Raw genomic sequence first — 15,100 nt, 5'->3', positions numbered from 1 at the left:
TGTCTCGCTTACACAAATCGATAAACTGTAACTTTTTCCAACACTAACAGCCAAAAACAGGGTGTCTTTCACGCCCATAAAAATTGTTCAATTGGAAAAAATAAAATGTATTTATTTTATGAATTTTTATGTTACTTTATTGCATTATTAATAGGAAAACAGAAAATGTAAACTTTAAATATTTATAAATATATATAGTTTAATAAATGCAGCAGGAAATCGAATGGAACATCCTGTACAAAAAGTTTTCATATTTGTTGTTCTAGGAAATTTTGTACTCTTTGTTTGTGGAATTTTCTTTTTTGTTATTTTGAGTTAAACGACCTTTGTTTGTATCCAGACGATTATTTGATTTGTCTGCGCTGCTTTGGTCAATAGCCTTACAACGTACATAACAAAGACACACCCACACCACCACCCCCCATGAAGGCTTCCTATTTATGCCCCCTCCCACACCCATGTATTTGACAATGACTAATATTTTTTATACATTCATATGTAGATATTCTGGAATGTACAGGAATAATCCGTGTTAGCTGTAATTGTAATGTAATTTAATAATTACTTTAGCTTCATTCCATTTAATGAAAATTGTATTCAATAAAGAAGGATTTACAAAGATGTTCCATAGGAATCTCTGATTCTGTATCTTCCGGAAATAACATGTCAAAAGTTGAACTATATCCGGCAATTAGGAAGAAAAAAAAACATCTTCTCTGTATACAAATTGAATTTCATTTCGTTTATTTCGATTTGCCTACGCGTCTTGACGATATAAATGCAAATATCTGGCACAACAATGAATCAAACGAAATACGCCGCCAACTGTGCCATTTTGTCCTTGGGCTGTCTGCCACCGCGTCCTCCCCTGGAATTGCCACCTCCACCACCGCCGCCGCCGCCACCCCCGACGGTGCCCGATGCATTAGTAGCATTCGGACCAGCTGCAGCAACACCACCGGGGCCACCACCTCGTCCAGCCTTGCCGCCACGTGAACCACCGCCACTGCGTACTGGTCGGGAGGCAACCGCTCGATGCTTTTCCACTAGATGCATAAAGTCCGTGGAGCAGAAAATGCATCCAGTTTTCTCTTCGCTTCCATCTTTGAATTTCGATTTATCCGATTTGTAGACAACACTCACCAATTGGGCACCACAGTCCGTGCATTTGGTTTCTAAATGGAATCAAAATCGAAGCCATTATTAGGATATATCAGACAAAGAGAAAGATATAGAGAGAGTGAGAGAAGGAAAAGGTCTACTCACCATCTACACTAATTTTTGTAGCTCCCTTAAAACAATTGATTATGACATCGCAACGATTACAACCCAATTTCCAGGATGGGGCCAATGTACTATCGAGAACCAAAACACCCGTGGGACACTCTACACAACCGGATATGCCCAGGCTGTTGAGAGAGTGGGGGCAGGTGGCATGTGTGCATGTATTACAGCCACCCAAATAGGGCATATCACTAAATGGCGGATGATTGTAGCAATATGGGCAAAACGGATACGAACGCCCCTTAACGCCCGTGGAGAAGGCTAAAAGATCAAAGTCATCCAATGGGCATTTGAATTCACGATAAACCTTTACATTGCCATTGGGTAGGGCATAAGTTTCGTCGCAGTGCGAACAATGAAGACGAGCCGGTTTTGTCTATACGAAAGAGAAAGAGAGAGCGAGAAACAGAGTGAGATAGATACCTTTCTTTTTTTTTTTTTTTGGTAACATTATGGATTAGAGATGATATCATACCTGAATATATTTCATATATCGCCTACATTTGCCACATCGAGAATGCGCCTTGCCGGATTCGGCAAGTGGCGAAAATGAGACCTCAAATAGAGCATCCATATTCGCAATATTCTTAACGAAATACATGAATTTCAATTTAAATATTTGTATGGCATGACGCAAAACATCGTTGAAATTGGCCGATCCTTTGGCAATAAGTGTTAACATGCGTTCGACTTCCGATCTCATGGTGGGCAAAACTAATTCCGGATCTATTTTCTGATAACCATGCACCAGAACAATACCCAATGTGGTGGGTATCAGTTTTCTGCCATTCTCTATGCGCACATAATTACGCTGACAAATGTTATTAATATGGACCGGAATTGAGGCATCTGTGCCAATGCCATGCTGTTCCATTAGGGTTATCAATTCCGCTTCTGTTAGATAATCCGGTGGACCAGTTTGACTCTCAGCTAAACGAACATCATTAATGGCCACTTTTGTGCCCTGGACAAAGGGTGGAATGGCCTCATCACGACCAAAGGCCTGCCAGGTCATTACCTTGGTGAAGCCGGCATCCATTAGGACATTGGCCGAACATGAAAAACATTCCAGACCAACTTTCAGTTTGGCTGTCGTAACACGATATTTCAAATCCCTCGACACAGTGCCCAGAAAATGTCGACAAATGAACTCATAGACACGCCAGGTGTCCCGATCGAATTCTCCGCGTTGAGCTAATTTCATTGGTGTAATCGGTGGATGATCGCCAGCATCTTTACCCTTGCGTGGAGTTTGCATATCGGTGGCTATTTCACGGGCATCATCACCAAATTCATTTGACGGTTGCAGCACACGAACGACAGCAGGCAAATCGAAATTGGCTGGATACTGATTGGTCTCGGTACGTGGATAACTGATAAAGCCCTGCGTATACAGACGTTCGGCTATTTGCATAGCCTGAAAAGGTCCAATTCCCAGGCCGGAACTGCAAATTCTCATAAGCTCCACGGTATTTAAGGCCTGCGGTTTGCTCTTGAACGTCTCTTTGCTGGTAACACTTTCCACCCTACAGGAGAAAGGATGAGCGTTCGATCTTTATTTTGTTCTTAATTCTTCTTCATACTTACATGGCCTCTTTTTGCTCTTTAACTTTCTGCATCAGCATTATGGCTATATCCTTCTTAAAGACACGCACTCTGGCCCATTCCAGTGTAAATTCCGGCTGGCCGGCCAACAATTGTAGATACCAAAAACTTTCGGGCTTAAATGTCTGTATGTCATCGTGTCGTTTGACACAGAAACCCAACGTGGGCGTTTGACAAGGACCATACGAGATGAGCGATGAATCCAAATCACCGTAACGATCCTGAAAGAATTTCGTTTGGAATCGCGTAAAGGCACAGCCAATGCGTAAATCTAATTCCTGACGAGCATCCACAGATTTTGCTTCATTCTCATTGGGGAATCCAAGTTTTTCCATGGCTCCTTTAATATCTTTTTCGGTAATGGCCGAGAAATGGGCACGATATGTAACCTGGGGTGTATACACATTCCGTATGACATGCTGCACTGCATCCATAACCTCGAAGCAAATATTTTCGCCCTCTTTATCGCAATCGAGCCAAAGGACCAAATAATCACAACCGCGTGCCTCATGGGCTAGAAATGTACGCATATGCTGTTTGGGATTTGTCTCTTTCTTCTCGGTGGGACAACCAAACAATTCAACCGGATCGACCTTATCCCATGAATTATATTTGCTTATGAAATCCAAAGACATCACATGACCACAAACGGAGGTCATGCGAAAGTGTACAGATCCCTCGTTACGGAAATTGCCGGTCCATTCATGGGTGGAACAACCATTGTTGGTACCTAGAAAATAAACATCAGCAATTTATTATGATGATGCACTTGCTCGTCCACACTTACCCCTCTTGGCTGTACACCGTCCATTCGAGAGTATGTTGGCCAGTGAGGCTGCCAAAGAAGGCTTCTCCGCTACCATTAAAACTGTCCTCATGCTGATTGATGATGCTGATCAATGACGATTTCTCCAATACTTCTCTCCGTCGCTCTTTCTTAGTTTTTCGCACACAACTCACCAACTGAATTAAAGGCGATTAGCAAAATATTTTGTGGGTGGTAAACTGTGTGAACACTTACCGCTTCCACTTGCCGCTGCCCTTCAAATTATGTTAAATCGTTTGGTTTGCTCTTTTCGAATCACTTGGTCCTGGTTTTAATATAACATTTAGTTAATATTATTCGCAAATATAAAAATAACAAAAAAAAATGTTCGATTCGGCGTTTTGCTAGTACTTAATATTAGTGTTCGAAATTGTCATTGGATAATCAGACATGGGCACACTGCCGATAATGACATTTAATCGATAAGTAATCGATTGTTTACTGGACAGGGCTGCCAGACTTTTCATTTTATTTTCTGGCAACACTGACTTAAATAGCAACAATTTGCAAGCCACCAAAAACATAAGAAAACGAAATCAAATCAAATAACTACAAAAAATATTACAAAAAACGACTTAAATATTTTGTTTAATAAACAGCAATTATAGTAAATAAATCAAACGTATTCAATTGCTTTTATATATTGTCACCTGCGTGCCTGTGTTTCTGTGTGTGTGTGCGTGTGTGTGCTTTGTTCTTGTCATAGGCCGCCTTCGCCTTTTGAGTAAGGGGGAATAATATATAAAAAAAAAGAAGAAAAATGGCAAAGAAAACTTACGATTTACTTTTCAAACTGTTGCTAATTGGTGATTCGGGTGTTGGCAAAACATGCATATTATTTCGATTCTCGGATGATGCATTTACGTCCACATTTATATCAACTATAGGTAAGTGAGTGAGTGTGCGTCGGTGGAGGAGACTTACATATATAACGAAAGAGACAGCGTGATGGTGTGTGACTGTTGGTGTGAGTGGGAAAGGGCATTTTGTGTCAGCTGCAAAGGATATAAGGCGGTGGCGGCAGCGGTGGAGAATGGAGGGGGGATTTATTTTTTAGGTGCCTTTTGGGTGCTATAGTTAAGGGCGTGGTTTTTAGGCCCTTAAGTAGATCACATCAAATGCCACTCTCTCGCTCACACACTCGCTCTCTATCTCTACCGCTCTCATTGTGTTGATCATTTTCAACTTAGTCTTTGAACTAATAATTGAACCAAAAACTAGATTAACACACGTAATTGATATGTGCGTTACTTACATACATAGATATCGTATGTATGTATTGTGTTGCTGTTGTTGTTTTTATCATATTTTGTTGTGGTTTGTTTTTGTTTTAATCGAGCACGATGAGTGAGAGAAATGATTCATATTACTGTTATTATTATTATTGTTATTATTACTATTAATTATGACGTCATTTCCAGGAATTGATTTCAAAATCAAAACAGTCGAACTCAGGGGCAAAAAGATCAAACTACAAATATGGGACACTGCCGGCCAGGAGAGATTTCACACAATAACTACGTCATATTATCGAGGTGCCATGGGCATAATGCTTGTCTATGACATAACAAATGAAAAAAGTTTTGAGAATATAGTCAAATGGCTAAGGAACATTGATGAGGTAAGTTCATACATATATACATGCATACATATATGATCGATTGATACATATATGTATATATGATCTAATTCCATCTCTTTCGCCAATTGATAATGATCATTAAAAATTGATTTCCATTCCATTCATTTAGCATGCCAACGAGGATGTCGAGAAGATGATATTGGGAAACAAATGCGATATGACCGACAAGCGAGTGGTCAGCAAAGAACGCGGTGAGGCGGTAAGTTTTCTCCCTCTCCACAAATCTATCAAGCACATAAACAGAAACACTCAATAAGTACAGTGAAGATTCATTTGAAAGAATGTTGACAAGTTTTCTTAGACGAGCAATCGATTTAAAGACGAAATAAGAGAGAGCAAAGACTTGTTAAACTTATCTGATATTAAGAAAGATGATTTAAAGAATTTAGTCGCTGTCGTTTTTAAATTCATTCCCTTATTTAAGTCAGGAAACTTGAAAAATTGCAATTTTGGGATTTTATTAATTTTAAAAGTCTATAAATTCTAATTTACCATAGCATATTTATCTATCAGTAAGGAAAGGAACAATTAAGCAAGCCTTAGTAGATTGTAGTTTGCTTAAAATTCAATCAAAAGAAGGCTTCACTGTATAATAAATAAATAGATTGTAAAACAATTTCTGAAGCGCTCTTTATATATGTATATGTACATATATACATATACATATATATGTACACACATGCATACATCAAATGACTCAAGATCCTTTCTCACTCTATCCAACTGATGTTCCCCTCTCTTCTCATTTATAGATTGCTAGAGAGCATGGAATACGATTTATGGAAACATCCGCCAAATCAAATATAAACATTGAACGTGCATTTTGTGAACTTGCCGAGGCCATATTAGATAAAACATCTGGACGTGAATCAGCCGAGAATCCTGAGCGTGTGGTTATTGATCGTCGGAATAATGACAAGGCGCCGGGCTATAATAAATGTTGTGCGTAAACTAAACTAAGCGGCGGGCAGGAGTAAGACGGAAGATAGATGAATAAACAGAAGCAGCAACAGCAACAGCAGCAGCAGCAGTTGGTGTGTCCAGTGGGATTTGTTCAGAGTGGTTTTGGATAAATGCAGTTTTAGAAACTGCCTCCAACGGCAACCACCACCCACCAACCCACCCAACCACACACACAAAAGACACACACTAAAACAAAGATCAGAAGAGAGAAACAGAGAGATAGAGAGGAACAATAGCAACAGAAACGGAAACAGAAACAACCTACCTAAAGTTTAAACAAACATTTGGAAGAAACTTTACAAAAACCATAAACAAAAAAACAAAACACAACTAAAAAAGACAAAAAGAAACAATTAATGTTAGTTAAAGCACAAAATTTTCAAAAGAGAACAAAATAATGATGGATGGATGAAGATAACGATGATGATGATGAGATGAGAATATAATAAGAAAACAAAAAGGAAAAGGTAGACAGAAAATAAAGTAACCATTTTGCATTTTTTTTTCTGTCCAATTAACTAACGATATATGATATATAAATATATATTGTGAGTAAAAATTCACTCAACATTGATCAATTCCATAGATTAGCCAATTGCGTATAGCGAATGCTTGATACAAGAGCAAAAGAAACATTTTTATAATGAAAAGTTTTTTGATATGATCTATAGATAACTATATACATATATCTATATATATATATATATATATATAAATGGGTTACTTACCCCCCTCAAGATGCAATTCGTTCCAACTATTCATATGTACTTATCGGATTGCCGTTCTTATTTCCGTTTCATTCAAGATATGACTTTATAATCATGCAATAGATATATGTATATATATATATATTATATATACATATGTATAAAGCTAAATTGAAAATTGAATTCCCTCATCAAAACTATTATTAAATAGAAAACAGTAAACAAAACTGAAAGCAATTCATCATATATCCTAAACATATACTATACCTACACGTATATAGTAATATAGATATATGTATGGATGTGTATGTCTGTGTGTGTGTGTGTTTGTGCGCATGTGTGTATGTATTTGTGTCCTATGCTTTCTATGTGAATGAAAACTCATTCATTAGATGTGTTCCTCACTTTTCCTTCTCCTCCTTTCCTCGTCTGGGTACAAAGAAAAAAAAAAAACAAAAAATTTTAAGAGTTCTCGAGACATCAGCAACGTGTTTTTATTTTGTTTAATATTAATTTGATTTTTTTCGGCCTTTTGTTTTGCAAAAACCTTTAGTAATAGTATCTATATAAATATTTATAGGTATATATATATACATATATATACATTACATATATACATACTTGGCTTGCTCTGGCTATTTGTTTGTTTTTGTTGTAAGATTTAAGGAAAATGAAAGAAAACAATGTTTAACTCTCTACTCAGAAAGAAAAAAAAATAAGAAACACTGATATATATATATATAGAGATACTTATATGTATATTGTTTTGTTTTGCCCAACCAACCCGCCTCCCCTCTCCCCGTTTATAACAAATTTTCATAAAGAGAACTTTTAATTGTCTCTCTACCTACATACATATTCCCACAAAAAAAAAATGGTAATCATGATTGTACTTCTTCGATCTGATCATAAATGGATGTGTATTCTTTTATTATGTGTATGATGCAAAACATTTTGCCTCCTTTTGATTATTATATTATTAATTACTATTTTTTTTCCCCCTCCACCCCCCGTATTTTTACTTCTTTCGCTTCCGTTTCAAACTAAATTAAATACCTAATTATTATTTGTAACTTGTATATGGATTTAGCGTAGTTGTCCACACCAAATGATTTAATGATTAAACGAAATATTAAAGAACAATTTATCCGAATATTATATGATTATCCTTATTACTGTTGGATACATTCAAATATAAATGTATTTCTGATCGGAAATAACAATGCAAATCACTAGGTTCGTATATAAGTATATATATATACATTTATATATATGTATAGAAGTTTTTGTTTCAGAGTAAAAAAGATAACAGCACAAAGACAATGAACAATATGTTAAGCACCCTGTATTAGTTTATGACTCTCTATTGTGCATCCTGTCGATGCACACATTCTCCTGCTATCCAAGTGGAAAGTACATGCAAATCATCGTCCAGGACTATGAAATCGGCATCTGAACCAAAATTCAAAGTGCCCTTTTGTTGCTCCATTTTAAGACTTTTGGCCGGATGCAAAGTCGCCGCTTCAATGGCATAGACAGTGGAGCAATCTGTGAAAAAGACCACAAAAGAGGCGAGAGGAGAAGGATAAGTTTGAGTTTTCCCAGACTGAGATGGGTATTGTTCCTCTTACTGGTGGCCTTGCGGAAAATACGCACACACTCGTCCATGGGCGCAATACTACCGCAAAGTGTTTCCGTGCCGGCAATAAACGCTTTGCCTCGCCTCACTTCCATGGGCAATTGGCCAATATGATGCAGACCATCTTCCAGACCCAAGGCCGAAATGGCATCGGTTACCAGACACAAGCCTTGCGGATGGGTGCGATAGGCAATCCTCAAGGCAGCCGGATGAGTGTGTACCCCATCGGCTATGATGCCAAAATATACTGTCTGACCCTTGGGTATGGCATCAGAGGCCAAGAGGCCCACCAGACCAGGATCGCGATGATGGAACGGCAGCATGGCATTGAAGAGATGTGTTATCAAGGTGGCACCCTGTTGGACAGCGCGTTCGCCATCGCTAAGCGAAGCCATCGAATGGCCCAGCGACACGGTGATGCCACGCTTGACTAGTTCAGCGATAACGCACGGATCGCTGACCTTTTCGGGAGCTAATGTTATTATCTTGATTCTCTCCAAGGATCCATACGTAGCCACAAGTGTTTCCAGACCCTATAACGCACGATATCCAGCTTAATTAGGTTGAGGAAGTTTGAGAAAGAAAAAAAAAGTTTGTGTTTTACCGACCTTATCTATGGTCTGTATGCAGTCCTCGGGATGGGCGCCCTTCTTCTGGGGATTAATAAATGGACCCTCAACATGTACACCCAAAATGCCAGCACCGTTTGGTATGCTCTTTGGAATGCGTGGCAGTATTGTATGATAATTGGCATTCGGTGATGTCACCAATGTGGGACAAAAAGAGGTAACGCCCGTTTTCACTAGACCCGTGGCCACTAGCCGAACACCCTCCTCGGTGGTGTCTTTGTCATAGGAGAAATCCACACCATAACCACCTAAAAGTTTCATACAGATTGAGTGTTAGTGTCTACAGTGGTTATTGGCAACACATTATGCTTGTCCTTTGATTAGTTTTTGTAGAAATGTCACTTGAATTTGTAAAAACTAAAAATTTTCAAAAATTGGAAGACAAGAGATTCTATTTTTTAAGATTTTACTATACATTATAATACTATAATCGTAAGGAAAGAATATTTGATTTCAAATGGGAACAGAAACTATTGCGATCTTCCTAGTGGAGGGCACTTATTGTTTCTGGGAAGATATAATCATCTCGTTGAAGCGAGTTTCTACTGTAGTCACCCACATCACAATGTTTATAGCTCACTCTCGCTTTCGTTTTCAGTCCCTCCCCCCCTCTCTCTATCTCTTAGTCACTCGCGCGCTCTCGCTTAAACAGAGCTTTGGCAATTGTTTTGTTTTTACAACTTCTGCGGGCAAATGAGAAAAATATTTATATATAGCTATATATATACATACATGTATAAATATTTATATATATCAGCGATAAGATTAACAAGCAGATTACGTGTCGCCCCTTTCATTCTCAATTGAATCTAACTGGGTGAAAAGTGAATTGACCCCCCCTTTTTGAATGGGACCTTGGGATGCGTTCTCTCCTTCATTTATGAAAATGGGATCAGGGTTTTTGTTTTGAGTTAGGTTTTACCGTTAATCTGAAGGTCAATATAGCCAGGGGCTATAATGGCTCCATGGCAGTCCACTTGACGATGTGCCTTGGAGCGTTCGTCAAAGAAAACGGGTTCCGGATTTATGATCTTGCCATTTCTCACCCAGAGATCATCCTTGATCAATTGATGATCGCGTATTAGTCGGCAATTGATGAACTGCAGCAGTTCTGCGCAGCCGCAAGGTAGATCTGATATTGTTGTTGTTGTGGTCGTCGCTGTGGGGGGCGTCATTGTTGTGTGTGGCGGGCGGGTCGATGAAGTAATTAACAAAACTTAACAACAATATTAAAAAAAAACAAAAATTAAAGCGAACAACAACAACGATGACGACGACGACAACCGTTTTTGGACGCCCGCCTGGCGGATGAAATCAAATAAATCGCTTCGAATTGCTAATCAGCTGTTTTTATAAAACAAATAGCAGTGTGACCAGTTGCTTGCCACTTCTGTTTTTCTCTAGTAATATGTTATCGATTTTACACAGCAAGTGGACAGTACTTTCATAGCAATGAGACTTCATCTGCTATTGGGTAAATTGAGCGGCAAAATTTTAAAACTTGACCTAGACATAGATATTTTGCTCACTCAAGGTTTACCACATTATATTTTTATATATATTTTTTAAAATTCTTATCAGTATGAGATAACACAAAATGAGGCATTGGTTGCATTAACTGCAACTGATAAGACGCTGGGCACTTATTTGTGGCAACTTTGTATGTATGCGTTTTTTTTTTGTCCTTGTTGTTTGTGGCATTTTTGAGTGGAAAAGTAGATAGAAACTAGAGCAGATAATATTCAAAGTTTTTCAAATGCAATGGCAATTTGCTAGCCGAGACATTGTTTGTTATCTCTTGGCTTTTGTGGCTAAAGTTTCTGCCCCAAGTCGCCGCACCTTCTCCTCCCCCCACCCCACCCTTCCCCTTATGCCAACCCATTTTCTCTTTCGTATATACATACATATATATATGTACATATGTATATATAGTAGGAGAATGTACCTATTTCTATCTGCAGTTCTCATCTTAGTGTGTTGAATGGGTAGGGGGTGGGTGGAAGGTTTTTTGAGGGTAAGTGCAAATTGCGTCGGTTTTCCATTTTGGCATGCACTCATTTTGGGGTTTATCTTCTTGCACTTGGGCACTTAATAAACTTAATGACTCTTCACACAGAGTAAAATCTTTGCCAGCAAAATCGCCTAAAAGCTCTCAAGTCTATCCAAGCTATGTCTAATTCGCATCTTCATTATCATTCATCTCCATCTCTATCACCACCTTTTTTCTCACCTCACTCCACCTCAAGCTTAATTCACCTCTCTCACGCTTTTAATGCAATTGAAATAAATGAAAATCACGTTGTCATTGGCATCCATTTTCCTTCACTTTTTTTTTTCTTTTATAATTTTTCGTTACTCCTTTACTTTGTAATAAAAGACGAGAAAAAAAAATATGCAGAAATTACTAAAACTAAACCGTAGCCATACAAAATTCTTTTTTGGGTCAAAAAGTTATAATTAGTTGAGATTAGGAGTTGGATCAAAAAAAAAAGAAAAAAAAGCAAAAGCAAAGGCAAATCGCAAAAAGAACAAAAAATCTAATACGCACAGTTGAGGTCAAAAGTTGCGTTGTGTCTTTTTTGTTCAGTTTGGCTTTTTCCATTTCTCATTTTTAAAATGTTTCCAGTTTCAGTTTTAGTCCTTAGTCCTCATCACCTCCTAGTAATAATAGAAAAGTTATATTTTATTTTATTTCCAAGAAAACAATTCTGTTTCTGATCTGGATTTCATTTTAATTTTTTGTTGGGGTTTTTTGATCCTAATTCCTAAGTTTTTTTTTTTTTTTTGGTTTTCGTGGTTCTTGCAACCGACACATGTTGCACATTCCTTTGCGGTCGGTGTGAAAGCGGCTGAATAGAAAGTATGTATTTCACTGCCTTGGTTGGATCCCGAGGTAGAGGTGCCAACGACATGGCCAAGAGGAGGAAAGGTGAGAGGGCTTAGGCTTGTATCCACCTTCATACATGCATATATGTATGCCTACAACAAGTGTTTTCATCTTACAGCATCTGTCAGACACAGTGTGACGGGATAATCTCAAGTTTGTCATTCGACAGCTTATCCATCTTCTAGTTTTCCTTTTTAATAACGAATTCTGTTGTCATTCATCGAAAAACTTAAACTCTTTATATCCATCTCTCTCTCTCTCTCTCTCGTGAGAGACTGATCCATGGGCATCAGACCGTGAATAGAGAGAGCTAACAAAAACTAACAAAGCAAATCGTGAGAGAGCTCTATGATTCCAACGGTATTGACAAAAAAAGGAGCAGATAATTTTGAACTTCTGGCCCAGTGTGCACCCAATATTTAGGGGGGCTCATGTGTGTGTGTGTGCTTGTGAGTGAGAGACTACATGGGGCTCACTTGGTGTTGGGTTAACTAGAGAGGATGTAAGGGTAGGAGGGAATGCATATGAAGGTAGATGATCATGTTTTTGTATGTTGTATCCCACATATAACGGTAAAAGTAAGTAAATGCCGCAACATTTTATTATGGTTAAGCATGCATTCATTCATTATGTGAAGAAGAAAATACCGCAATGGTCCTAAGGATGTAAGAGAAATGTGACAGAAAGGAACAAGTTTCCCGTTACCCTCTCTAGAGAGAAAGCGCAAGTGGAGAATGGTCAACCATATCCATATCAAGACAATTCAAGACAAATGGAACAGAAATACATGCGAGTTAGTATAGAAATATTTATGTACGTGCCCTAAGATTGTTGTCGTTCCTCAAGCTAGTTGTTGTCCTTTGTCCAGCTCATTTCACACACACACACACATCGATTAAAGCCACATCAGGGAGGAATGGAAAGAAGGGAAATGGAGCGAAAAGCAGAAACAATTAGCACGGACCGGGACATAATTGGCGTGCAGTTACCCCGGTGGTCCATAGCTGATTAGAAGAAGCAATCATAAAATTAAGACCCATAATCCTGTGCAATTTGTACCAAAAACAAGAAGCAAACGGAACACACACACACACACATACATATATAACCCAAAAAAGAAAACAAACAATGAGAAAATGCTCAAGTAGCATGGAGGAGCAAAAGAAGCTAATAATAATCCCAACCAGCAGCACATACAAAAATAAAGAAAAAGGAAAGAAAAGCAAAAATCACTTTACACGCTACCCAAAAATACAATATACGCGTGTGTGTGAGAGTGTGTGTGTGTGTGTATGGCAGAAGAAGGACTTGCATTCGGGATTACTAGAGAGCACGAGAACGGGAGGCAGAAGCTACGTGCGGCGATTTGTGTGCCAGGCCACCAACAGCAACAACTAGAACAACAGCAGCAATATGAAACCTTCATTAGCGAGAGAAGAGACCATGCTCAGTCCCCAGCTCAACCCAGTACTCCCCCTCTCACCATCGCTTGAACCTCTGCCAGATTGAAAATGCTTCCGGTCATACAAATTGTACGTGAAACGTGAGAAATTAATTTTCCAGGTGGTTCCATCAATGGCAGCAACAGCAACAGCGGCTGCAGCCTGCCAAATCTCAAGTAATTATATGCCTCATATAGGCGAAAATTGTAAGAATTTATTAGCAAGAGAACGAATTGAATGAATTCATTTGATGATGCGAACTCGTTGCATACAATACAATTGAGTAGAATCAAATTTGAAGCTTCATAGGTATTCTTACCTATGAGCAGTAATAAGTGAAGATTAACGAAACAGGTGTAACGATTAAAGAATACCGAGTGAGAGGTAAAGAGTAACGAGTTAGGGTTAACGAGAGAGAAGTAACGTTTGAAGTGTAACGAGTGAGGGTTAATAAGTTAGTAGTAAGCAATCTGTTAAAAGTACAAAATAACAAGTAAGTTGTAAAATTTTGTAATTAATAACGAGTGATCAGCAACTAGTAAGCAGTGGCGAGTATTTAGTATATTTCTGCACATCTATGGAAGAAAACCTGACTTATTTTATATTAGGTGCTTCAATTTCTCATCAAATTAAATAAAGTAATTTACAAATCAAGTTCGACCATTAAGAGTAATGGGCAAATTTACAATTCGGCTGCACGATCTCATGTGTAACGACAATTGGTTTATCTCTGTGTGGATATGCAAATGCTTTTTGATTTGTTTCATTAAAGAGAAAGCATTAGCGAGAGACAAGCGGATCGACAGACAGACGCGGACAGATGGATATTAAATGTAAGAGAGATAAACCGCAACAAGTTGAACTGTGATCCAATGATTTATCGATATCATGTAATTATCGATTACATTTGGGGTTTCTTCCCGTTTGTTTTTTCGGGGCGAGATTTTTTCTTTTTCTGTGCTTTAATGGCTCGCATAGCTGCCTACCTACCTACCTATGTATATACCTTCGCCTGTCAACGGACTTTGGCACTATTAATTATCATGTTAAAATGTAATTAATTAAAGATGTCGTCAATGCCGCATTGCACATAACTTTCAATGAAAAGTTAATAAATTACATAATACCAAAAATGAAATTACAAACGGCCATCAATGTACAGAACCAGCACCAGCAGAAACAACAACAACACGATAACAAATCAAACAGACCAAGAGAGAGAGAGAAAGAGAGTGAGAGAGAGAAAGAGAGATAGAGGGTAAACAAAAAAAGAAAAGCCACAGCATAACAAATTAATAAATACATAATAAATATGCGTAATAATAATGACTAGAGAAAAATCAGAAACAATAAATTTTATTTGAGTAGTTTTGTGGCTCGTGTCCTCGTTGAACATTGAAACCGATTGAAAAAAAAAAAGCCAGCAAAGCGAGATGAGGGCAAGGGCAACGCAGATGGCAAACAAATATAACCAAA

At 38.2% G+C, this 15,100-nt stretch overlaps 3 protein-coding genes across 3 annotated transcripts; 1 reads left to right on the top strand and 2 right to left on the bottom strand.

Annotated features, from left to right (window-relative positions):
• Positions 1 to 721: 721 nt before the first annotated feature.
• On the bottom strand, positions 722 to 4,074 carry LOC6648625 (DNA topoisomerase 3-beta). The gene is made up of 6 exons (XM_002071576.4): positions 3,911 to 4,074; positions 3,677 to 3,852; positions 2,872 to 3,619; positions 1,760 to 2,810; positions 1,267 to 1,660; positions 722 to 1,175 (listed from the first exon to the last, which is right to left on the bottom strand). The coding sequence occupies exons 2-6, from the start codon at positions 3,765 to 3,767 to the stop codon at positions 805 to 807; spliced, it is 2,655 nt and encodes an 884-aa protein (XP_002071612.1). The 5' UTR covers positions 3,768 to 3,852; positions 3,911 to 4,074; the 3' UTR covers positions 722 to 804.
• A 112-nt stretch (positions 4,075 to 4,186) lies between these two features.
• On the top strand, positions 4,187 to 7,568 carry LOC6648624 (ras-related protein Rab-10). The gene is made up of 4 exons (XM_002071575.4): positions 4,187 to 4,602; positions 5,137 to 5,336; positions 5,467 to 5,556; positions 6,110 to 7,568. Exons 1-4 carry the CDS (start codon positions 4,476 to 4,478, stop codon positions 6,305 to 6,307), a joined length of 615 nt encoding a protein of 204 aa, XP_002071611.1. The 5' UTR covers positions 4,187 to 4,475; the 3' UTR covers positions 6,308 to 7,568.
• A 692-nt stretch (positions 7,569 to 8,260) lies between these two features.
• Positions 8,261 to 10,635, bottom strand: LOC6648623 (N-acetylglucosamine-6-phosphate deacetylase). The gene is made up of 4 exons (XM_002071574.4): positions 10,218 to 10,635; positions 9,275 to 9,543; positions 8,659 to 9,199; positions 8,261 to 8,575 (listed from the first exon to the last, which is right to left on the bottom strand). Exons 1-4 carry the CDS (start codon positions 10,468 to 10,470, stop codon positions 8,391 to 8,393), a joined length of 1,248 nt encoding a protein of 415 aa, XP_002071610.1. The 5' UTR covers positions 10,471 to 10,635; the 3' UTR covers positions 8,261 to 8,390.
• Between the last annotated feature and the right edge of the window lie 4,465 nt (positions 10,636 to 15,100).

The sequence above is a fragment of the Drosophila willistoni genome, assembly GCF_018902025.1.
Source record: "Drosophila willistoni isolate 14030-0811.24 chromosome XL unlocalized genomic scaffold, UCI_dwil_1.1 Seg141, whole genome shotgun sequence".
NCBI classification, from domain to species: domain Eukaryota; kingdom Metazoa; phylum Arthropoda; class Insecta; order Diptera; family Drosophilidae; genus Drosophila; species Drosophila willistoni.
Note: the sequence above shows the minus strand (reverse complement) of the source record. Positions and strands in the feature narration are given on the sequence as shown.